The sequence below is a fragment of the Ammodytes marinus genome (genome assembly GCF_949987685.1).
Source record: "Ammodytes marinus genome assembly, chromosome: 1".
Taxonomy (NCBI): Eukaryota; Metazoa; Chordata; class Actinopteri; order Uranoscopiformes; family Ammodytidae; genus Ammodytes; species Ammodytes marinus.
Genome location: NC_137230.1, coordinates 28,504,756 through 28,528,644, shown reverse-complemented (window position 1 = coordinate 28,528,644; position 23,889 = coordinate 28,504,756). Strand labels below are relative to the sequence as shown.

At 38.8% G+C, this 23,889-nt stretch overlaps 2 protein-coding genes across 2 annotated transcripts; both read right to left on the bottom strand.

The window, feature by feature from the left end:
- Window positions 1-9,078: 9,078 nt before the first annotated feature.
- foxr1 (forkhead box R1) lies at window positions 9,079-12,532 on the bottom strand (the record flags this gene model as incomplete). Its single annotated transcript, XM_080028864.1, has 7 exons — window positions 9,079-9,107; window positions 9,583-9,815; window positions 10,007-10,134; window positions 10,735-10,797; window positions 11,676-11,881; window positions 12,078-12,170; window positions 12,412-12,532. 7 exons carry the CDS (start codon window positions 12,530-12,532, stop codon window positions 9,079-9,081), a joined length of 873 nt encoding a protein of 290 aa, XP_079884990.1.
- A 2,574-nt stretch (window positions 12,533-15,106) lies between these two features.
- On the bottom strand, window positions 15,107-21,535 carry LOC307253180 (V-type proton ATPase subunit d 1). The gene is made up of 8 exons (XM_080031086.1): window positions 21,354-21,535; window positions 18,837-19,008; window positions 18,265-18,443; window positions 18,029-18,108; window positions 17,666-17,743; window positions 17,286-17,462; window positions 17,077-17,154; window positions 15,107-16,341 (listed from the first exon to the last, which is right to left on the bottom strand). The coding sequence occupies exons 1-8, from the start codon at window positions 21,478-21,480 to the stop codon at window positions 16,180-16,182; spliced, it is 1,053 nt and encodes a 350-aa protein (XP_079887212.1). The 5' UTR covers window positions 21,481-21,535; the 3' UTR covers window positions 15,107-16,179.
- Between the last annotated feature and the right edge of the window lie 2,354 nt (window positions 21,536-23,889).

The window sequence follows — 23,889 nt, the reverse complement described above, 5'->3', positions numbered from 1 at the left end:
CTTCATGTGGTTTTCATTGAAGCATTTTGACCCCCCCTCTCCCACCCTAACAAGGGTCACGTGACACTCCCAAGACCTAGAGTAAGATGATATCATCACAATGGATCGGTGATAATATGATACGATTTATACTGTACATATTCATGCTGTGAGGGGAGGGTCACAGTAGGAGGCAGCGAGTCAGCAGCTCTGCACATGGAAAAGTATAATTCAGTCAAAATCAAGTCAATCTTTATTCATTTTTTAAAAGAAAACAAAAAACAAAACAAAAATTAATAATTCAATAGTGTAATATGCTTTGCATGACAGCTATAATATAATTCAACCTCTTTTCTATAGGAATATCCCAAAATTCAAACACAAATGTGCAGGAATCATAAGTAATTCCAAATTCAACTTCTTTTATCTTTATGTAACTGCAGTGCAACATTGAGTCTTGTAAACTCAAAATAAAATAAAAACATAATTACATTATCTATAAAGAGTATAGATAATACTGCGTGCATGAAACCATAATAAACAAAAAAGAATCTCCTGAAATGATCCGAAGTTTAGATCAGGGGGAAAATGTCTTTGTTCGTACTTCGTAAAGCTCAAATGTTAGCAGCATCCTGAGTACGAGGATGAAGGATTAATGAGTGTGTTGGATCTGGTTACTGTCCTGCAGGTTATGAATAAGACATGGCAGCTCAGAACAGGAGCAGCTGCTGGAGGTGACGAGCTCGGAACACTGTCAGAGCATCAGGGCTGTTTGTTTGTTGTGTTTAGGAACCATACGATGAAACGCTCTGCTCTCTGCTTCTCAACACAAAGACAGAAGTGGAATTTTTTCTCTTTAAAAACTTTCTCCGTCTATCAGTCCAACACCCACAGATGTGCATTAGGTCACCCAGGCATTTCCAGCCAACACTGACTTTTACACACACACACACACACTGTAGCTCGCCCTGCCTACCCCCAAAATCCCAAAGGAGTTTGAACTACTCACAAACACTCCACAAAACGGTTGCTACGGCTACAACTCCGGCAGCATGACTGCTGTAGCAGCTCGTTTTGAGGCCAATGGTGAACTTGGGGCCAACTTCAACACTTTCTTAAACATTCCCCCAAAGGAGGAGTTTATTTTTCAGAATTACACACACAGCACATAGACTGTTGATACTGTCCTGTGAAAAGCCTTGTGGCTCGCAGCTCTGTGGTCAACATGTCTAGTCCTCATGTCTTTCTTCAATAAGTTGATTATTGTGGCTACCTGTCTTATCTTGTATATTTGTCAATCTGTTTATGTATATGGAGTTGAATATTGTACATACCAATATTAACCCAGAATAGACAGTTGAGAGATGATAGCATGTAAGAATATAAAATATGTCCATGAGGAGTTAAAATTGGTGAGAAATGCAGGACATTTATAAATATAAACATACTGTACAATAGCCTACTTACAACTAGTGTCAAAAACTAATGAAATGTTTGTGTACTGCTTAAAAATACTAAAGGAAGAAGTTAAATTGACATGTTACCTATTTCATCAATAAATCCTCCCTTTTATAAATGTAAAATTCAATATAAATATTGTATTTAATTTAAAAACAGGATCAGTTTGAACATGTGTATACCTCTTGGAAACCGTCAAATTGGCTTTTGATGTTCTTAGGTCATGCAAATCTTTTGCTGGAAGGTGATTTTTTTTTTTTACAGTGGTGTGCAAAGGGGGGAGGGCTGGGTCAACCACCCTGGCCATTTTGTGAATAAGTGCCCTTTCAAATCTTTATTCAAACCATTATATTTAACAAGTGGGCTACTGGGACATCCACACTTGAAACCCACATTTGCTCACGTGGATGAGGTGCCCTTTTTTAATTTTTTGCCCCTGCCCCTTATAAGGTATGTGCTCACCACTGCTGGAACATATGCATATTCTCATTTAGGGTCACCAGGAGTGAACCTGCGACTGCTCTCACTGACTTTGTTTGCTTTCACGCCACCTTTTGCATTGCAATCATTGTGAAATTGAATATCTTATTGTTCTTTTAAAAGGTTATTTGTTTATGTTGTAGTAGTAGTTTTGTTGACAGGCATGCCATTGTTTAATAAGTTTACTGTACAATTTTGACAATTTCCTTCACTCCGGCTGGGTTCCCTCCTCTGGGTCAAAACATCCTGTCAGTTGCTCTCAATGCGCTAAATGTTGCCAGCTGTCCCATAAAGACGGCGTCACGAGCAGGAACGATCCGCTCCAGACAGATGAGGGAATGGATTCAAGATGAGTGATGTCATGAAGAAGCATTCAACAGCTCATCCGTCTAAAAGTTAAAATTGAAGCTGGGACACATCTTGAAAGAAAAAAAAAACAGCCTCCAGAGAATGTCTTTGCTCTAATGTAGCAACTTATTAATGTATTACAGACTCAGGCTTTCATTAAATTTACTACAGGAAAAGTGTGGAAAATAAGAGCTCATAAGATGGAAGGCAATCTATGTAGCAACATTAAGGGGTGTCACCAATCTAAGAGTCCTGCAGCAAAGACTTTAATGGAAGTACATTTTTTTACCAGCTCCCTCAACGACTTCCAATTTTCCAGTTAACTCCAAATCCTTTTTAATCTCCCCTTGACACAGATCATTTGTATTTATCTGCGTAAGAAAGCTTTAAACTAAAATGTAACTTTTTGTGTATTTAGGTTGGACTGTTTTTGGTAAGAAAAACACAAATGCTAAATCAGTGGAGAAGTAAAAATAAAAATCTAAGTAGTTTTTCAGAAACTTACCAGACGTAAACTGTAAATATGTCAGATGGGAAAGCGTACTAATGAATCATTTTTGTAGCGGTCACTTGTTTTGAGCGGAAAGTTACATAAGACTTGTTTGTAAAAGGTTAAATTCTTGCTTTTTCATTAATTTAGTTTTATGAAGTGCTGTTTTTTTATTGCACCTCAGGAACAACAGTTTGCTCCATGTTCAGAAAAACATTCATACAAAATCAGAAAGGAGGGGAGAGTGGGTTTTGCGAAGACTTTGCTCAAGAGAATGGTTTCCATCGCTTCCTCAAAATGAGCACGACATCTGCGAAACATTTATGACTGAATTGCTGCCAACTTCATTGAGCACAGTGAGGGATAAAAGGTAAAACACATTAATATAACTAACTCAAATATCCTTCATCCAGTGCTTAATACCTTCCAGATATCATGAACTGTGCTTCATTAATAATTCAACAATTTTATAAATTAAAGTAAGTCTTTTTTACTCCCTAGACAGCTTCTTAGCACTGACACTTCTGTTATACTGGACCTAGTGTTTTTTGTGTGCGTGTGCGTGTGTGTGGGCGTGCCAACAGTGACACTAATTCTTCCAGCTGACTACAGTGATTTACAGAGTATGTTTCTCTGCATAGCAACACTGATCAGTGAAAGGATTCAGTTTCAGCTCCAGTGTTTCCATTACAACAGGGACATGGTTCATAGTATGTTATGAACGAGTCCTTGGAGTGGCCTGTTTCCATGTTAAAGAACTTCATCCATTTTTTGCTTTGCCTAACAGTGTCAAAAGTGCACAGTGGACATATAAATGAAAAATCACACAGTTTGTATTATTATAATATATATTTTATATTTGTATGGAGTACATTTTTCCCAGCAAATGAAAAGTTGTTTAAATATTTAATAACAAAAACCACCAATAGCTTTTACACAAAGGAAAAGATAAAAACAAAGCATGCATAGGTGCAAATGCAATTTATATTCAACATTGCAATTGAAAAAGTCCTCCTAAGATTGCTCTCCTATTGTTTTATATGAGTATTCGAGCAGTAGCAATCTCTAAAAGTTGAAATATAAAAACCTGCTAACCTATTCCTATCTTGATTCATGTTGCGTATCAAATTTAAAGGATGTGATAAACCTGTTGGATGCAAAGGGGATCTAGTATCGGTCGTGATCACATTACTACGAGTAACACATGAAGTTCCTTTTCTCCGAACAGTCTCTGACCTCCACTCTGCCCTTGTCATTCTTGGAGAAGGCTCCACAGTGCTGACCCTCCTTCGGGCAGACGGGCAGGTCAGAGTACAACACATCTGCCCCGTTCACCCACAGCCAATCACCAGCCAGGAAACGGAGGCCTGTCCACACCTAAGGAGAGGAAACAACTAATGAACCTCTTTAGATTCATTAAGAAAAATCACTTGTCCGTTATGTTGAAAGGAAACTTCCACCTCTAAAGTCAGCTATAACTCTTTGTATTATTATTTTTTACAAACCATTAAGGGTTAATATTTGTACCTTGCAAAATCAAATGAAAGCTATTTTATGTGCATGATGTAATTTCAATGTAAAGTTTATGGCCTGGTATGGTTGGCACAAGGACAGAGATACTAATGAGCATATGCAGTGGGCCGCACACCACAGGGGAAACCCAAAGCCTTTTTGTGCTGGGTTAGAAGCATTCATTTATATAGATAGGCACCATCTTAGAGTATTGGTAATCAGTGCCTGTAATTCAAATTTCGAAAAAAACAATTGAACTACAGTCTGGCTGTTATATGCCTCCGTGAGGCATACAATTGCAAAAACAGTTAAGTACAGTGGTGGTAGCACTGGTAGGGAATGCTTTAAAGACAGTAAAGCTCCTAAGAAACTACAATATGGTACAAGGTCACTGTGACACTGACCGTGAAAATGAACCTACCTCCTCAGTGTCTGCCTCCTTGACCCTGTTTATCAGGTAGCTGTGGTCTTCTCCAGGCTGCGTGCTGACCAGCTTGTAGTTGAGGGTGTGGCAGTGTTCCAGCGCCTCCTCCCACGTTTTATTCTCCTTTACCAGGAACAGGTTGTCCTTGAAGCAGACGAAGGGAAAGCGGGCAGAGCAGTCCTGGGTAGCCATATCTTTGCGCACAGAGGACAAGGAGACACAGTCGCCATTTCCTGGCTCATTCAATGCCCAATTTCTGTACTCAGACAACCCTGTGCTCCACTTCCATGTTTCACCTGCAGAACAGATGAGGGGAAATTTTTCACTACTTTGTCCGAAAATCAACTATCTGTCGATCCAACAATTAGCTTTACAGCTAAAGATGGGGATTGAAGGCATGAAAATATGCGTGGGACAAACTATACATGACATATCAGCGGTTTTACTCCCTTATACAGTATATGTTTCTACTGGTGGATTAAAGTTACCTCAACTCCTTTGTATACCCTGTATGCTGGCATATTTGATTTGATTTATATTTATTTCGTCCATGGATGTCTTCCAACAAAACTCATTTCAACATTTTCACATGTACACATCCATATGGTACGGTCACATGATCAATTGTATTTCAAAGAGCTTGACAAGAAAAATGTCTTGCCACACGATGCTTGAGATGGTTTCATTTGGTGCCTTATTAGAAATGCCTATAGATTCATAAAAGTGGTTTAGAAAAGCATGGCAAATTGCAGTTGTGTTGGTTTTTACCATCTCTGTTCAGACCAGTCCAGACTGGAAAGTCCTGCTTTTTGATAGCTGAGTAGAAATCGGAAGGGTATTTGAAAATTGCAAGATCATGGTGCTTATCCTTGCAGTACTGCTGGGCTTCAGACCATGTCTTCGACTGTGGTATGAATTTGTCTATGGCGTATTGATTCTCGGAACAGTAGAAGAAATAAATGGATTCACAACTGCTGCCAGAAACCCTTTAAAGACAAATATGAACAACACAATTAAAAATATAACAATAATCATCATTATTATTATGAAAAATATTCCAAGGTGTATGGTAGCTGAAAGCTCTCTGCAATGCAACTAAATAAAACAAATGCAAATTATCAAAACACAAGCCAATGTCGAAACCCTGCAAGTCATACATCCAACACAACAATAAAGGTTAAACACCTTGGTATTAAAAGCTGTTAAACAAGATAGTGTGAGGTGTCATTTTGAAAAGAAGATAGTGTAACAAAAAAAAAAAATGTATTCTTTGTTTACCACCATACCACTAATAATTCATAGAAATGGACCATCAAAGTGAATGTTAAGGGGAAACAACACAGCCTTAGTTATCAATTATTAATACAATTAGAGTTTATTGTTACAATCGTTCTAACACGACATAGCAGCAGCAGAATGTGTTAGAAAATTTGAAGTAATTTAAACTAAAAAACAGACTTATTAAAAGGTGCTGTAAGCGGAATGGTTCTTTTAGCTAACTTCCTGTCAGTTACTGCAGTTAGCAGTCCCCTCGCTCGTCCCTACGTAACCACATTAATGCACTGCGGTCTTCAAGCAGCAATTTATCTAGCATAATCTCAGATCCATAAGTGTGATAAAACATGATAAAAACCATCAAAACAGACATTGGGAAGGATTTTTATCTGCTCCGCCATTGAGACCATGGAGTGTATATACTATATATGAGTGAGACGAGTGTCGGTTTGTAGCATTCTCTCTTCTGATTGGATAAAAATATCGGGATACTCCAATAAGTTTATTTGCCGATTACATGCAAAGCAGCTGACTGAGAGATCGGCTTTGTGATCACTGTATGAATAAAGAGTGATTTAACACTTATATTAACATAAATAAACTGCTTACTTCACCTTTAATGAGATAAACTTGGGATGGATTATTGCTTGCATTGATTTCTTGTAAATCTTTAATGCTAAAGTAGGTGCAGAAATGAGAGAGTGCCATTACTAATAACAAAACTACTATAACGACAGGTAATAAATAACATTGTGTTACATTGAATAGTATTGGATGTCATTAAAAACTTAAATTAAGGAGGATTAAACCCTCAAAAACTGTGTGTGGGTGTGTTTTTTTAGATTTAATTGGCAGCAACCTGGCAACACATGAATAAATGGTATGCATTAATATAACATACTGTATGTGTGATATGAAGTCACTCTACCTAACATGCAAAAGCACTGTGATAGTCTTGTGTAAGAACAGTATCCTGTTACCATTTCTCGTCATAATTGGCGTAAGCACAATTGTCACCAAACTCTGGCATGTTATCCCAGAGCCAGAAGTCATTGATGGTTCCATCGGCCCAATTCCAATTCCAATTCCATTGATAGGACTCTGTTGGTCTGTGCAGGCCAATCCATGCCTTATATTTCTCCGTGTATATCTGGTCTGTATCTGACTGTGTGTGGATAATGGCCAAGTCAGTGTAGTCAATTGAGCTATTTGGAACAAAATAAAATTAAAAAATTAAGGCGTTATTTGCAAAGTAATTTACAAGAATACAAGTGATTAGAAACTAAATTATAGAAACAGTCTGGGATGTTGTACATGTTTAACTGTAATAATTGGCATGCAGCACATAGTACAGCTGAGAAGGATGGGTTGTCATTAGTTTTGAAGATATTTGGTACAACTATTGACCAATGACGTGCACAGACTATCTACAGGGGGGGATTAAAAAAGGGCACTTCCTCCGTGTGAACAAACATTAAGTCCAACTGGGGTTGGGAGGCTCACGTGTGCATGCTAAGGGCCCCCAGATATTGGGGTCAGTATTAATGTTGACTGAATTAAGAGTGCACACATCATAGAGGTTCATACTGGTTGCTTTCTAATAAGGGTTATAAAATATACTCTCTCTGTCCATCTTCTTAAATCACCTTTTAGTCAATGTGATTGAGACAATTTATCTTCCTCACTTTTATTCTATGTGATGTCACATTCAAGGCTTACTTTGTACAATCATAACAAGAAATTGTGACTTTTCATAGCTACTGAAGACAATTTGGACAAAAAGGAAAACCCACCTCCTGCAGGAATGTTGAGCTTCCTTCCACGTTACATGAGTTGTGTTTAGCCTGTAATATTTCGACACCACTGATCCTAGTCCACACACTGTACTGCTGGAGAGGAGGAGGAGGAACAGCCCCAATAGACTGCTTTTCATCGTTACAATTCTGTTGTACAGAGAGCATCACATTGCTAATCAATTGTTAAGATAATTATAAAAAACACAAATAGACACTATCAAACCTTATCAATCAATCTCACTGTGTCGGCCCCAGTGTTAATGGTCAGCCCTTACCTTTCCTGGTGCCTTGTTCTGCCTTCATGTGCTCATTGACAACCACTTTAAGTTCCACTTACAATCATTTGACAATGATTTGACTTACAATCAGCAGTCAAACTTAACTCAATCGTCAGCTCCCTTTCACAGCATCTCCCTAAACCATTTGACTGTAGGCAAATGAGGCAAATATTTACATACAACCCTAAAAACAATTACATATTTTGACACTATTCAGTCACTTTAGAACATGTTAAAAACTGTTGAAATCAATCACTGCCCATGATTTATTGACTTGGCTGAAATAAAGGATTATGATTGCATTCATTTATATAGGTGAATTCAGCAAAACGAAAAAAGACAAAGCATTACACTGAAAATGGCAGTGTAAAAAAAAGTGGTTAAAGTTTGTAAAAATGTCCTGCCCAGTACAATTCTCGCTCAAGTGTAAAAAATAAATGTATATAAATACATATACTTTCATTTTGTACGAAAAAAAAGTCAGCCTATATAATCAAAACATTTTAAACTAATTTAATTGAATATGAATATCTTTATCTGCTTCAAAAAAAATATCTGTGGGTTCCAATACCGAAACTTCCTAAATATTTAGCGTACCTAAATAAGATTTAGGATGTCCCCATACATGCCTTTCAAATGCAGGATGCCTTAAATATCTGCTAACTACATCTGTCATATTTAGCAGTTTGCAAACAACCATGCTTTTTTACCAGAGTGTTGTTACATGAATAATAAATAAAAATGTATTCAACAGTGATTTAAGAATAAATAAAAAATAAATAGATGGCCAGGCCATTTTACAGATGGAATTAATCTATTGATGGGACCCCCCCTCACCCCCCCAAAAAAAAGGAATTTATTTTGACCTGATATTGTGTAATAATGTTCGTCTGGCCTCACCTTTGTGAAAGTAAAGCAGAATGCTCTCTGGGATGGCAAAATATTTACAAGAATTAAACAAAATACAGCATGACAGGAGAAAATGTCCGCATATAATGTGGTATTTTGCATTGATTTATTAATTTTTTACCACAGCAATCACAGTGCAAAAAGACTCTGAATTACATCTGAAACAAGAAGAAAACATTCATTAGTGATATAGATTTCCTGCATGTCACATACAGCAACTCACTTCATTAAGTTTAAAGATTTCAAATTATTGTTACTAAATTCATTGCTGCAGATTAAGACCCAACATTTTGACACAGGACTCATTTCAAATTTCAGTTTTTAATTATTGAAGTGATTCTGCTGCATTTGATGAAAGTCAAATCAGCAATGTCCAATATTTTAAAAACCCTGCAGGTCAAGGTATCCTGGTCAGTACGGTAGTTTAATTACTTGAATAAACACTTGGCACCAAAATGAATGCCTCAAAACAGCATTAAGTAACTGTAGCAGTAAGAGCTGAAGTTATGGGCTACTGTGGTTGTTGCCATTTAGATTAGTCACAGGTCACACTGCTTGTGCCTCTATTTCCTGACGGTGAAATGTCTCATTAGAAACATGCTTAAATTCCATTCAGATTTGATTAAGCATCACCTGGGCGAGACATGCTCCTCTCCAGCTCCTTGACGGTTTCTCCGGTCAACGTGCGCAGTTCCTCCTTTACCCGGTTGTGGCCTTCCAGAGTCAGGTGCCAAAAACACGACTTCCTCTTGCCGTCTCTACACAGCTGGTTGCATGTCTTCCGGAAGCTGCTGTTGAAGCACAGGTTGTGTCGGATGGTGTTCTTCCAGCCATCCGGCGCCGTCTGAAAGAAGGGGAAGTGCTCTCTGGGAAAGGAGAAGGAGGAAAATGAAGGAGCTCAAACCCATACTCCACGGATCACTCTGACATATAAAAATGTTTTCCAGCTACTTCCTAAAAATGTCTTATTGGGTGCCAAATAAACAGAATGTATGTAATAGTATATCATTGCATAGGATTGTTACATTGCTGCTTTAGCAAAACTATCAACTCAGACCTGGTGAAGTTATAAATCTGCTGGACTTTGAGGCTCCCAGTATGACTACTCTTGAGCGCCAAGGCGATGAGTATGCAGTAATTCACTGGTGGACGAGGCCAGCATCCGGGCTTCAGGTTTTTACTGTCCTGGAAGAAAAGCAGAAACCAATTGAAAAATCCCTTCATTCCACTTATGGTGCTCATAAATGACAGGGGAAACCAATGCTAACTCAAACTTACAGGGGATCTTCAAGAAAATGTATACCTTTCTCAAGCATATTCAAAGCCTCTCAAAATTTGGTTTAAAAGCTTGAGAATGTGTTGATAAATATTCATGATTAAATAAGCATTAAACAAATTCATAGTTTGGTCTTAAGTAGTCTTAGGTATAAAGTTTAACTCTCAAACCTAACCTGCTTCATTATGTCTGTCTAGGTGGGTTTGTTCTGATCAGATTTGAATAAACAGTGCTTGGCAACATCCAAAAAGTGCCAGTGCGTTTTTATCCAAATATTGCTTAATTCTGATCGTTGCACATAAACACGAGACAGAGACAAAAATGTTTTCAAACAGAACAGACTCCCACCCACTACAAACCAGGGAGATATAGAAAAATAATTCCTCTAACACAGGCATGTAAAATCCACAGGCATGTAAAATCCCAAAGTATAAGAACACGATAAAAGGGTGATTGGAGAGCTGCCTTTATCCTACTGAAGCAACCGGGGACAGGCTTGATGGTCTCACCCTGACTTTTGTGGTCCTTCCTTTGCGTCTATTCTTGGTTGGTCGACAGGAGACGTCTTCATTCTTGGTGTAGTAGTCGAGGACGGTGAAGTGAAAACACACACACACACACACACACACACACACACACACACACACACACACACACACACACACACACACACACACACACACACACACACACACACACACACACACACACACACACACACACACACACACACACACACACACACACACACACACACACACACACACACACACACGAAGATCAAATCAAGCCAAACTTTACCTGGCATTACATTTCATTTAAACATGGTTCTTACACGTGATCTATTTATATGAAAATAAACGTAAACACAGGTGGAAATGCCAGAATAGTGCTTAAAAAAGGGAATTTCACCATGTGTTGTACTGTGATTGGATCTCAGATATGTGACAAATACCTCTTTACAGTTTTGTGAGCAGATTAGAAAGTCACCTCCCTCTGCCTATTCCTGCTGTCTCAAGCTACCTAGTCACTGTTATTCACCAAAAAGTGACCTCTAAAAATGCATGTCCGGTGCTTTTCCTTCCTCATAATACATTTGCAGGGTCAATTTTTCAAGTAATTTGCATCCACCATTGTTTACATGCAGGTCAACTATCCCGAAGTCTTTTTCTTCCATGCCTTTGCTGATGCACTGCCAAGTTTCTTGGAACATTACCTGCAGTTCAGTGGAATAGTTGGGCACAATTGGTATCAATACACATTATGTCACCCATACATGCATGTGTGTCTTCATGCACCGAATAAACCAATTTAAAAAACCTATTAAAAAAATCCAGCTCCATAGCACTGCGGTGTGTTCACTTGAGTGTAAACTAAAGCATACATCTGCACACAAAGGTAGCTACTGCATAACAGTAAAAATTGTTGGTGTCTGCAGTGTATACTGTACCATGTAATCAGTGGATAGGGAAACAGATTGAGGGAACATGTGGAACTCTGAGTTATGTGGACATTGGATCTGTGCAGGGTCCCGTAGAGGAGTTTCCAGAGCAGGTTCAGAGACAGTCTGCAGATCTGCTGCATTTCCTCCGTACTTGATTGGACAGGCAATATTGGGATTCACTAACAGCCACAGGTTTGGCTTCACAAAGGTGTCTGATGGGACAAAAAAAAAACAAGGCAGACATTTGAGGTGCCACAACAATCAGTTTGGCATAAGCCTTCGAGTTAAAGCCATGCCTAAAGCTTGACAATAGAGCAAATAAAAGTATTTCCTGAAATGTCAAGCTATTCCTCTGACAGATGGAAGCCTCAGATTTAATTTAAAAAAAAACTTTTTCTCCCAGCTCACCTGACGTTTTATCGTACCAAATGAATTCATCCTTTCTCCTAGAGGCTCTTGCGGAAGGCCTTTGGACCACATATTGATCATTCAGTTTGTCATCTGTCATCAGGGATAGATTAACACAGACACACAATGTTACTGACAAACTGCAAATTGAGAAATTTAAATCAGTTGATGTGACCACTGACCACATTCCCTGTTCCTTACTGTAAGTTAGTGTAATAAGCTGTGTTCTCATTGTAACATCAATAGATTTATGTGCTGTTTGATTGAATGGGATTGAAAAACAATCCTCCTCTTAGGGAAGCTGAAAGCTTTAGAGGAAATTAAAAATGGTCACCATGGTAAAATTGGTCAGAGGTTGTTGCCAGTTTCAGCTCCTTGTCCATGTCCCAGTCCGTCAGGCCTACGGAACAGTGCAGGTCACAGAGTCGAGCTTTAGTTTTAAGCTGTAAGGTCATGGCTACATGTTTTTTGCGTGTGTTTTTTTTCACTCTGTTTTACAGAAGCTCTGTGATAAGAGTTGCAGGTTTACTGACAGGCCTGTAGGCTGCTGATATAACAGCTGGAGCTGAGAAGCCTGATTAGACTCAAACCCAATCAACCCAAAGAGAAGTCAGCCTGTGCTCAATCACCTAAGGGAGATATTTGTGGATGCAACTACATTTGAATTATGAAAATGTATTCCATACATTAACAAATAGAAAAGTTCAAATTGTTGTGGCATGAACCGTTTCAAATTTAAAAAGTGTTTATACATATTCATTAGAAATGGAAGTGGCGTTAGTCTGGGGATGGTAGCAAGTCTGTCTAACCCAATTTAATCGATTGCCACGGAATGTTGGTAAATACATTAGATTCATAGCCTGCCTACAGATGGATTATAATAATTTCTTATTCTAACTGTGGAGGTCAACATTTTGGTTCGTCCAATAATGGTAATTAAGAATAAAATGAAAAACTCATACCTTTCCCATCAGCTTCACTTGTACTTTTTGTTTAGAGCACTTTGATTGTGCCAACGCACTAAACTACGATGAACACTATTCCTAAATACATCAAATATCAGCATTTTGACTTTAGAGATACAGTAGGTAAAAGCACAACTGCACTGAGCCTCACAGAGACACTAGCATACACAGTCCTAAACAAATTGTAAAGACCGGGGGATATTGCAAGTATTTGCATTTCACGGTGGTTGATCGTAACCAAAGCATCAAAATGCAAACAGGAGCAAGAGACAAAAAACAAAGTAAGCAATTTATGGAAAACTGAACTTAATTCCAATTAACTCAAACAGGCTGTTCATCAACCGATCAAAAGTTTAGGACCATAGCCTTAACAATTTCCAAATACGCGCCAAAATCTGGATTGTTGAGCTGGACAAGCAAGGCCTCTCTCAACGTGCAATTGCGGCAGTCCGTGAAGACACAGGCCGATCCTCAACCTAAATTAAGGCCCTAAAGCTGCGAACAGAGATTCCATACAAAGTCAATGTACTAGCGCGTGGCCGCGCGTCCACCCAAGAATCAGTGGTCTTCTCTAAACTCGCCGCGAGGCGGTGTGCAGTGTGTTCGCACCAGTATGTAATCTCGCCGTGCGGCCAGTGCGGTGTGTTCGCAGCTCTCATCTCACGCCACAAACTTGCCCGTTTGGACTTTGCAAGAGAGCACCAAACATGGGACGTTGAAAGGTGGAAGAAAGTTTTGTCCTCTTGACGAGAAAAAATGTAACCAGGACGGTCCTGATGGCTTCTAATGCTACTGGCATGACAAGGAGCTCCTTCTAGAGATGTTTTCTACGGGGCACAGTGGAGTAGGCTCCATCATGATCTGGAGATGATGCGGTGGGCATCCCTCTTGACTGAGGGCCTGATGAACAGCCGGTTTGAGTTTAAATTGAGTTTACAATAAATTGCTTACTCTGCATTTTGAAGCTCTACTTACAACTTGGATACAATCAGTGGCATTTCCAGGAAATTTTGACTGGGGTGGCCAAGGTGCCACAGAGCTAGAGTGGGGTGGCCATCGCACACCTGAATGAATAGTATATGATATGCTGTACAACCAATTCAAAGATGATTTATAATCCTAAATGCCCAAATCATGTTAGTATCCATTGTAATGTTTGCCAGAAAACTAAACCCCTGAAGGGGGGTCTGGGCATCCCCCCCCCCCCCAAGATTTTTTTGTGTTTTTAACATGTAATCTAAGCATTCTAGTGCATTCTGGCGAAGAGAATAAAGGACAAAGTCAACATTTATTTCAGTTCAGATGAATAGTAAAATTAGCAAGACAACATAACTTGCTAGCAGCCAGATGCCCTAACAACTGGACAGAAGGACGGATGACAACTAGCTTTTGACCAAATATCTTGCAAAAAAAAATAAACCTTTATTTATGAAATTCTGCCCTTACTAAGAACATGTTACACTTGCTAACTACAAACTTTTATTTTTTTATTCAGATTTCAAATATCTGCAGGGGCACGTGCCCATACACGTGCCCATACACCTGCATGGGTGGCACGCATGTCACAAGCACACTAATGCTGTTTTCAAGACCTTTGCTGACCAGAGACCAGTTCTAGTGGCCACAGTCCTACCATTAATTTAGTACTTGAAAATTGCAAACTGATCTCATATCAGTGGATTGGAGTGTTTGTGTGATGAACGTGGCAACTACCTATCAAAAAAAAGTTAAGAAAGAAAAGAATAAATACATATCATCTCTGAACTAGGCTACATATCAGGAAAAAAAAAAAAAAACATCCGAACCAGAGGCCCACCTCAGGCCCCCCCTAGAATCGCCACTGGTTACAATGAACCACTGCAAAATCCGAATACTTTCTAGTTTCCCGGTTGTAAGATTTTGTTCAGGAGTGTATACAACAAAATATAACTCCATAATGTTCTGAAAACTAATCAGATTTTTAGCTGAAGACTCATTAGCCACCTCCACACACACATACATATGTCAAACCAGTGAAAATACTTCATTTGATAAGACTTTGATAATGTTCTATAACAGCAATGGTGCAGTTATGTCTTTATTTCATTTTTTGTCACATTTACAATACACATTTCACAAGTAAGAAACAGATCAAAACGGCAATAAATCAATTTTTACAGCATGAAAAAAAAAATCATATAGTCATCTTTAAATATCTATATATCTTTTTATACTTTAAACATTAAGTCCGTCATACACTCACAAGATTTTGCCTCATTCCATTAAGTTCATTTACAGAAACTCAAGAGTTCACACGCAGGAACAGGGACGGAGAGGACTGAAAGCTCCTGTTCAACTGTTGAGTTTTTCATATCTAATATTCTATTTAAGACAGTAAATCCAGAGGGGCTCACACACATTTCACTCATTTGTTTGGGGGTAAACCACATTAATGACCGGACATATTAGCAAGCACTAAAACAGAAATAAATACAGTTTACATAGAACCTGGTGGAGATTGATGCTGAGCAGAGGAATGCTTTAATATCTGCTTTGTCGGACCTGCTGCAGTTTGCCATGGTGTGATTTTACCCATTGGGACCTTAACGTATTAACATTATTCCAAACCACGCATGATACTGCACATTTTAAGTATTTTGTGTAATTGGAGTTCAACATGATCTCAAAACAATGGTTGGTGTTTATTGTGCTGGGAAATTTGTCAAATAAAAATCAGGCTTCACCACACCCAAGGCTTCTCTGTCCTGGTGGATGTTTGACAAATTCATGGACTTCCTTCTTCTGGTGTAAAGGAAAGTGTTTGAAAGTCAAATGAGTTGCCTCCTCTACCTGGTGAGCTTATGTTAAAAAAAAAACACCAACTGCCTCTGTTGGACCAGGTTCAGGGTAACTATTTTCCAGTTAAACCTCTGTATTTAAGTGAAAGTGTTTTACTTTAAAGACAATAATAAGCCTAGCTGGAACTCGCATTACAACAAGAAACCCAGGGGAACCAATTTACACCTATGAGTGAAGAATGGAGAAAATGTAGCATCAAACCCATCAGACTCTTTTCACACAGATGTGGGACTGGAGACACTGTTGAAGACATACGATGGAATGAAATGATGATGGGAAGAAGGGGAAGATGGGAGTGCTCAAAAGATGGGAATGTAGTTGTCGATCTTGGCGCGGTGCCGCTGGGCGATGCACTCTGCGATCCACACGATGTTCCTACACTCCTGCTCCTTCAGCTTGACGTAGGCGTAGAACACACTGAAGTGGAACTGGTTGAGGAAGGCAAGCTTGTTCAGCTTCACCTGTAAAGAGGAAGGAGGAAGAGACGGATGAGTATGAACGCCACAAAGCTGATCATGACAAGCACACCTAATTATTTTACTGCCATTTGGACAGGAAACTACCTTCATATTCACACTAAACTTCATACTGTCTATAAAGCCTGTATGTTGGCTTATAATATATATAACATATTATGTAAATATATGATATAATAAAAAAGGAAACAAATATATAGTTATATTAAAAATTAGTAAATAGCGTCTGAGATTTTTTTTTAAATCCCAAGTATCGATGTCGGTATATTTTCCTAAATCCAGTATGCAGTGTGCATCCAAATGCAGTACCCTGCAGCCATCTTGGAGCTGCAAAGATCAGTTACCCCTGAAACAATGGAGTGTTCAATACACCAGAGCAGGAATTCTAAATGAAAAGCAATAATACTGATCCCCAAAATATGACTATTACATGATGAATTCTTTAGCCTCATGACACTTAACAGTCAATATAATGTCATTTTCTGTGACTTTTTCTAAAAAACAAACAAATCAGTTTTTCCATCTTAATGAACTGAAAACTTATATGTATGCTTGTTAAACGTGCAAAATGTTCATTTTGAAACGCTTCCAGTGGACACCGAAACCATGACGGATCCATGACTGATCGGGAGAACAGCCAGGCACTGTGTGCATAAGGCACAAGATGTAAGTTATGTATGTACTTGGGAGTAGGTGTATGTTTGGTCACGTGTGCTTCACCTCATGCTCGAAGAAACGGTCCTCCAGTGTTTTGTCGCCGGGGTTGCTGCCGGCACCTTCGAACAGCAGCTTGTACTCCTGAGGACAAGTTCAGACATGATTAATATGATTGTTCACAAAAAAAGTAACTAACAGTTTAACATGTTGATGGTTTAATTCTGAAGATCAAAGCTTAGCTGATCCAAGCAGGCCAATAGCTAAGGACTTACAGGATAGAAATCAGCCACGGCCTTGACCTGCTCGTAGTCATCGGCCCGGGCCAGCTGAGCTAGGCCTTCTGGGTAAAGCTTGCCACAGTGAGGGAAGAGCTTGGCGCGGTCCTCCTTTGACAGCTCTGTGCCAAACGAGTTGATGGTGATGATGAAGGCTCTCCTGTCTGCCTCGAACTGCAGCAGAGACAGGAGGGTCAGTGGAGCAACAAGTCATCGGCAGCCAAAACCACTTCAATGTCTTCAGGCACACAATTCTATCTCACTAAAGCCACTTCTACTCAACGTATTAATAGAACAACTCAATATCATATACCAATACATAGTTTCTAGACACAGCTCTGTGTGTTTGTTTTCAACCCAGAAACAGAAAAACTCACCTCGAGAATAGGACACATGGTGTCAGCCGTGGTTCCTCCGAGGTTGGAGCAGAACTTATAGAACGCCTCCAGGTAAGCCTGAAAGGACACAAGTACATCAAAAAATGCATACACAAATCATTGCAGTTCATTATCAAAATGTTATTGGTTTTTATCATTTATTCATCTTTATGTACCTTGTCTTTCATTTTACACATTAGATTTTAGATATTTTTTTTCTTTCACATCTCTTCTGATTTAAATACACAACCACTTTCCTGGCTTCTCTAATAAATATACAGTGTATTTATGTTCATCCTGCATTTTATTACGTAGAGATTTTTTTTTATCAATAATATGATCGTTAATAGAAATATGGATTACCTTGTAAAGTGTGTTACGAATAATTTCAATGTTCATCTCATCCAAGTCCTGTTCAGAAATGCAGTCCTGGAAGAATGCAGCTGAAAAAAGAGAATTACGAATATGCATCAAACCATCAAAAAGGCAATAATGGATGTTTCTTCCAAGTTGTGTCGCCATCTTCTGCTTTGCGAGAGGCATCACTGTTCAGTTTTCACATTTTCTCTTATAACCACAGTTTACATGGAGGTACACACCCAGGGGAGTGTCCACCAGGATGGCGTTGTAAAGCTCGGCGGGGGTCTGGGCGATGTTGACAGCCTCCATCTGCTCGAAGCTGCCCAGCGGGTGACACTTTGGCACCAGCTCGGAGATGGCCCGTTGATGGAGGGTGCCCGTGATCAGCAGGATGACGTTATCAATCATATAGCTGTACCTGAACGTCACAAGGTAAATAGGAGGGTGGAGGGGTTGTCATGATGAAAGACAATTATATTTACAGCGACAAATAAATACCTTCACATCCTTTAACACATTTTGGACATATCTTAAATCTGCCGAACTCTACCTGTAACTCTATTAATTAGGCTATATTGTACTTTCATCCATTTCATTTTAATTGAAGCCATTCTACTGTACATCGCTGTCTAAATGTTTCAATTGTTTTGTCTATTTATCAGCTTGTTGTGTATTTGTTGTTTTTGAATTGTATATTGTGTATGAGATGAAGGTTCAATGAAATGAAGATATCTCTATGCTGTGTATCTGGTAGCAGGAATGAAAATTTGCAGAGAATATTAAAGTTCAAGTTCAAGTGTTTTCCCCCTACGTGATGAAGTCCATGAAGCTGGCCAGCGGCTCGTACGACTGGTTCCTCATGTGGCGAAACTCCACCACCATCTTCTCCTTCAGCTTGTCGTCGATGACAGACACGGTGAGAGGAGACGCCTCGTTGGCCAGGAAGCTGCCATAGTCTGTGCTCTGCAAGTGGAGCTTCAGATCTAGAAAGGGAGCCACATGGACAGAGACAGACAGTACAGCTGATTAGAAAAGCCTCGCTCTCAATGGTAAATGTAGGAAGAAACATGGCACCAAGCCGCAAGAGAAGTAATTAACTCTGAGTGACATCCCCTGCTTATCAACAAAACATGACTCAACATGACACAGCAGAACCATTCCACTATGGCCCTGTTTCCACCTGGGATTATGATGTGATTTTGGTAATCTGATCAAAGGTGGCCAGCTCTCAGTCCGTGTGTTCACACTTGTCTGTTTACATGTGACTTCTTTGTCTACTTGTGATCAGATTGCATTTACCCGCTCTGTATGCAAATCAACACATAATTTCCGTTTGCATTGGTGTTTTTAACCGGTGGGGTTCAAACAAGTAAACATACAGGGCTGTACAGTGCCACAGTTTTAATCGCATTTGCTATTTAAATGCATTACGTGCAAAGATAATTACAAGTCTAGGTTGACGAGATAGGCTACTGTCTCATTTAGACAAAGAGGAGCGACGCACAACACTGCTTAGAGGGCTCTACATTAACACTCGCCAAATGCGAGTAATATATCATAGATAGGCTAGTATATAAAAGTAAAAACTCTTAGGCGAGTAAGTTATTACGCCACTTCGGCTGGTGAAAGACTTGTGCTCGCCGGACGGCTTTTCTAACGTCTGCTACACTCTTGTCACCACCACTAGTACACGGCTTTCTATTTGCAGTTAAGTTACTGCATGTGCGAACAGAATATTTCCTGTGCGCCTTCAAATTAAAAGCCTGTTACTAGCCAAACGCAAGTTGACTTTTAATTTTAAGCAGATAAGAGCAGGAAGTCGTTGCCTTGCAGCACACCAGTCAATAGCAGCGATTTCCGTGTTTTGAGATTTACGCAATGAAATGAAAACAGAGGACAGAAAGCTTGTCATTTGCAATACTGGCGGATGCAACTAACATTCATGAGGCTTTTATAAAAGCTGCATAAACGCCAGTGATGCATTTTCAACGTATTTCCACTCAGGCAGGGGGCGGCAGTTGAGTAGGTCCCTAATGTGGACAAAAGCCACATTGCTGTTTCCACTACCACTTCGGACACAAGCGACGTAAACCACCTCTGAATGTGGTTTTTGTGATCCGATCTCAATGCGTCTTGAGAGTGTTTTCACCTGTAGTTAGAGCTGTATTCATGTGATCAGATCACAAAAACCACATGTTAAAGACAAGTGGAAACGGGGTCTATGTTGGCATGCTTTAGCCATTTATTTTTATATGGGACATTTTAATTTTCTCCAGCCAATTTACAATGTTCTCTAAGTATTGCAGTCCTTTTCATAGATAACCCTTGAGGAATGAAGACAGACAAATGGGGTCAAAATGGCACTTCTTGTCTCCTAATGTCCTCTTCCACAAGGGGAGATGTTCATGCTGCCCCCTCGGGTACAAATACAATAAAACAACAAAATATAAATACATCAAAACAAAAACATTATTTTAGTGTAGTAGGCGGCATTAGTTCAGTTCATGGAATTTGATTTGGCAACCAGATGTTCGCTGGTTCAAGTGGAGGCAGTGTCAGTTCACATCCTGGGCACTGCCGAGGTAGCCCTTGAGCAAGGCATCAAACACCCAGTTGTCTTGTTGTGCATGCATGCATTTCTGGCCTTTAAGTGCTAGTGTGTCAAGATAGCAAAATAATGGCAATAACATTTCCTCTAGGATGCCTATTGGGATTAATGATGTTGTTTTTCACTTTTTTGATGGTGTACAGTACAGAAATAAAAATCACCAAAAGAGCAGGAAACACACATTTGAAATAATTATTTGATACATAGTTTTAGTGTTTAAGTATTTTGTTGTATGGAACAAGGATGTATTAAGATATTTTACAGATATCACATTTCAGCATTTAAATCTCGTTTGTATAAATGAGACCAGAAAAAGGCCCAAGTCAGTTTATTGGTTAATGACCACTATAAATATGCTGCCGTGTCAGTGCAACAATCTAGTTAAAGCTATTGTACTGTAATCTCACTTCCTCTAAAAATCCCATTATTGATCAAGAGACCACAGGACACTTGGCTATCCCTTCCTGGCTTATGTTAGCATTGTGCTAGCTACCCAAAACTGAGGGTAGCAACCCTAAACAACCGATGATTGAAAGTTATTCCAACCTTTATTCCATGCAAATCATCGCTGTGAAGATAACCGAGTAGCACTTAGTCACAATAATACAACGGGGTGCGGGTGTTGGATGGATAGGGCGATTAGATGCAACATTCTCACGACAGCTTACGTTAGCTAGAAGGGTTAGCCCTGGTTAGCTATTAGCATCTGTGTAAACTTACCTTCCAGGGTCTCACACTGAACGAGGTTTAAATAATCGGCCTGGGACAATATTCCAGCTTTAAAGCCTCTGACCAGCCCCTCCAGGTAGCCGTTATCAACGTTGAAATAGAGCTCGGAGAAAGGCATCCTGTCTGACCGTCAGCTCCGTCTCTACCGCAGGAGAACCGTCCGTCCGGCTGTAAGCGTTAGCATCAGCTGACTGAACCACGTGACCATCATCTGACAGGTCACCCGCTTTACGTCACTTCTGTTATTTACGCACTAAAACAAAATGGTCATTTACGCAACACGTTCAATTTGTCATTTGTTGGATAGTAATGGTGATATCTTAACATATAATTCTTTCATTGTGAAATATAATTTGGTTTGTACTGAAAAGCAATACAAAGTGGTAATTAAGGCAATACCACAAGCTATGATCCTTTTAACCAAAGGCATGCTAACCTACTCTGTGATCATTCCACAAGAGCCTTCATTATTCATAGAGGGAGAAAATTTTCCAGATAAAAAATGTAACAATAAATTTATAAGAACTGCCCTTAACTCAATCTGCTTCCCTTCACCACTTAAGAGAAAACATATATTCCAGAAATTTACTAAAAATGATATAAAAAAGATAAGAACCAATTACCTGTCCTTTCCAGTTCCTCCCAAAGTGAAAGAAGTCCATTTTAAAATGTTGTATGAGATTTATCCATGTAATGACTTCTTGAATCAAAGATTTAATCTTGATTTGAATGTATGTACTTTCTGTAATTCCGATATTGAAACTGTAGAACATCTCTTTTTTCTTTGTAATGCAACCCAAACTTTCTGGAATAGGTTTCAGTACTGGATAAGTTATAATGAGAAAGATATCCCTATTTTGACGTATGAAAAAATAAGATTTGGTCTAAAAATGGAAAACAAAGAAACTCAATTTGGAAATAATAATTTAATTTTATTGGCAAACTATTTTATTCATAAATGTCGATTTCAAAAAACTTCCCCCGTTTTTGTTGCATTTTATAACGAATTAATATTATATAAAAAAACAATTAAACTGTGTAAAATGAAAGGAGCCCAACTTTTTAGTGAATATTTGTGTGCCCTGATTCCTGATTGATCACTTGTGTTGATGTTTTGTTTTGTTTTTTGTTTTATTTTGTTTTGTATGCTATTTCTTTTATGTAAAGTGTGTTGATCTCGCTTGGTTTGTTTGTATGATAGGAATACGAATGCGATATGCCTTTTTGAATTGTGTAAATGTTGTTCTTTATAATAATAAAGAATTTAAAAAAAAAAAAAAAAAAAAAAAAAAAAAAAAAAAAAAAATACGCAACACGTCAAACATAAAAGTCTTAACATATAGGCTAGCCTACCACATATATTAATTGGAAAAGAAGAAACGTGTTGGAATGGAAACTGCAAAAAAAAAAAAATCCTATTTGTAAGGGAAAGCCTAGCAGTTTATGCCTGGCTGGAGGCCAGCAGATTGGCTATAATAGCCTATGCCACATAGGCCTAGCCTAATCCACTGCCACTATTTTAATTAGCTATTCCTCTTTAACCATTGATCAAGTTCAGCAGGAGCGTTTCTATGTTGCCACTGTCCTGTTCATAATTTTTCAGTTTATAAATATAGTTTTAATTAATCAGATCAGTTCATTGGAAATAAAAAAACAGATTAAAAACTATTGTCATTCTGCTGGCACACGTGAGGTTTATCTCACCTGTGTAACAAACAATTTTCTTTGTTATTTTCTTCTTACTTTCATGACAAACAGGAACTGGTGTGGAATCCATGAATTATATTTCCCTCTGCTGAGAAACTCATATGGTCACTGTAATTAACTTTAAGCTTGATTTGCTTGAAGTCACTACTTAACCTGGAACTTAAAAGTTGGTAAATGCTGTCCTTGAGGGGAAATAAGCAAAGCTAACAATTACAAACTAAATTGCTTATAGCCAAGCAGAAATACAAATTCTGACATAGGCTACATTTCTGCCTAATTCAAAAGATTGAACTTTAATTTGAAACACCCAGCAAGAAGCGCATATACATATAAATGGCAGAATTACATTTTATTTTCACGCCCATGACACCGAGTTAATGTGCTGCAGGGAAAAGATATGTCAGTCAGTCAATGAAAACAAACTTTCAGAACAACTTTACAAATGGCTTTGGGGAACAAAAAGAAAATCAGCACCACAATTAAATGAAATCCAGCACGTCTAGAGCGAAAGGTTTGTTTTTGCTGTTGCTGTTAAACTTTAAAGGATCTTTGGCATGAATCCAAAACAAACAACTTTATTTACCAGCAGTCAGGACAGTCTGCATTCTTTTAGAACCAGTTATACACAACACCAAGGTAGGATGATGTGAACACAAATAATAAATCACTCAGGATCGGACAAAGCTCGAGGAGTGTTGTCTGTCATAATGTCTATCTAGGTTGCTTTTAAAATTTGATCTAGATGTGAATTTGGCAGCTAAGAATCCTCTCCTAGAAATGAAGGCAACTTTACTATGGTAAACTGTTTGACTGTATGTGA

Excerpts from the sequence above, each read along its gene's own strand:
- LOC307253180 (XM_080031086.1), bottom strand. The coding sequence starts at position 21,480 with ATGCCTTTCTCCGAGCTCTATTTCAACGTTGATAACGGCTACCTGGAG. Across the intron at positions 19,009-21,353 it reads TCAGTGTGAGACCCTGGAAG|ATCTGAAGCTCCACTTGCAG; the intron begins GTAAGTTTACAC and ends CTCCCTTTCTAG. Across the intron at positions 18,444-18,836 it reads AGCTTCATGGACTTCATCAC|GTACAGCTATATGATTGATA; the intron begins GTAGGGGGAAAA and ends TGTGACGTTCAG.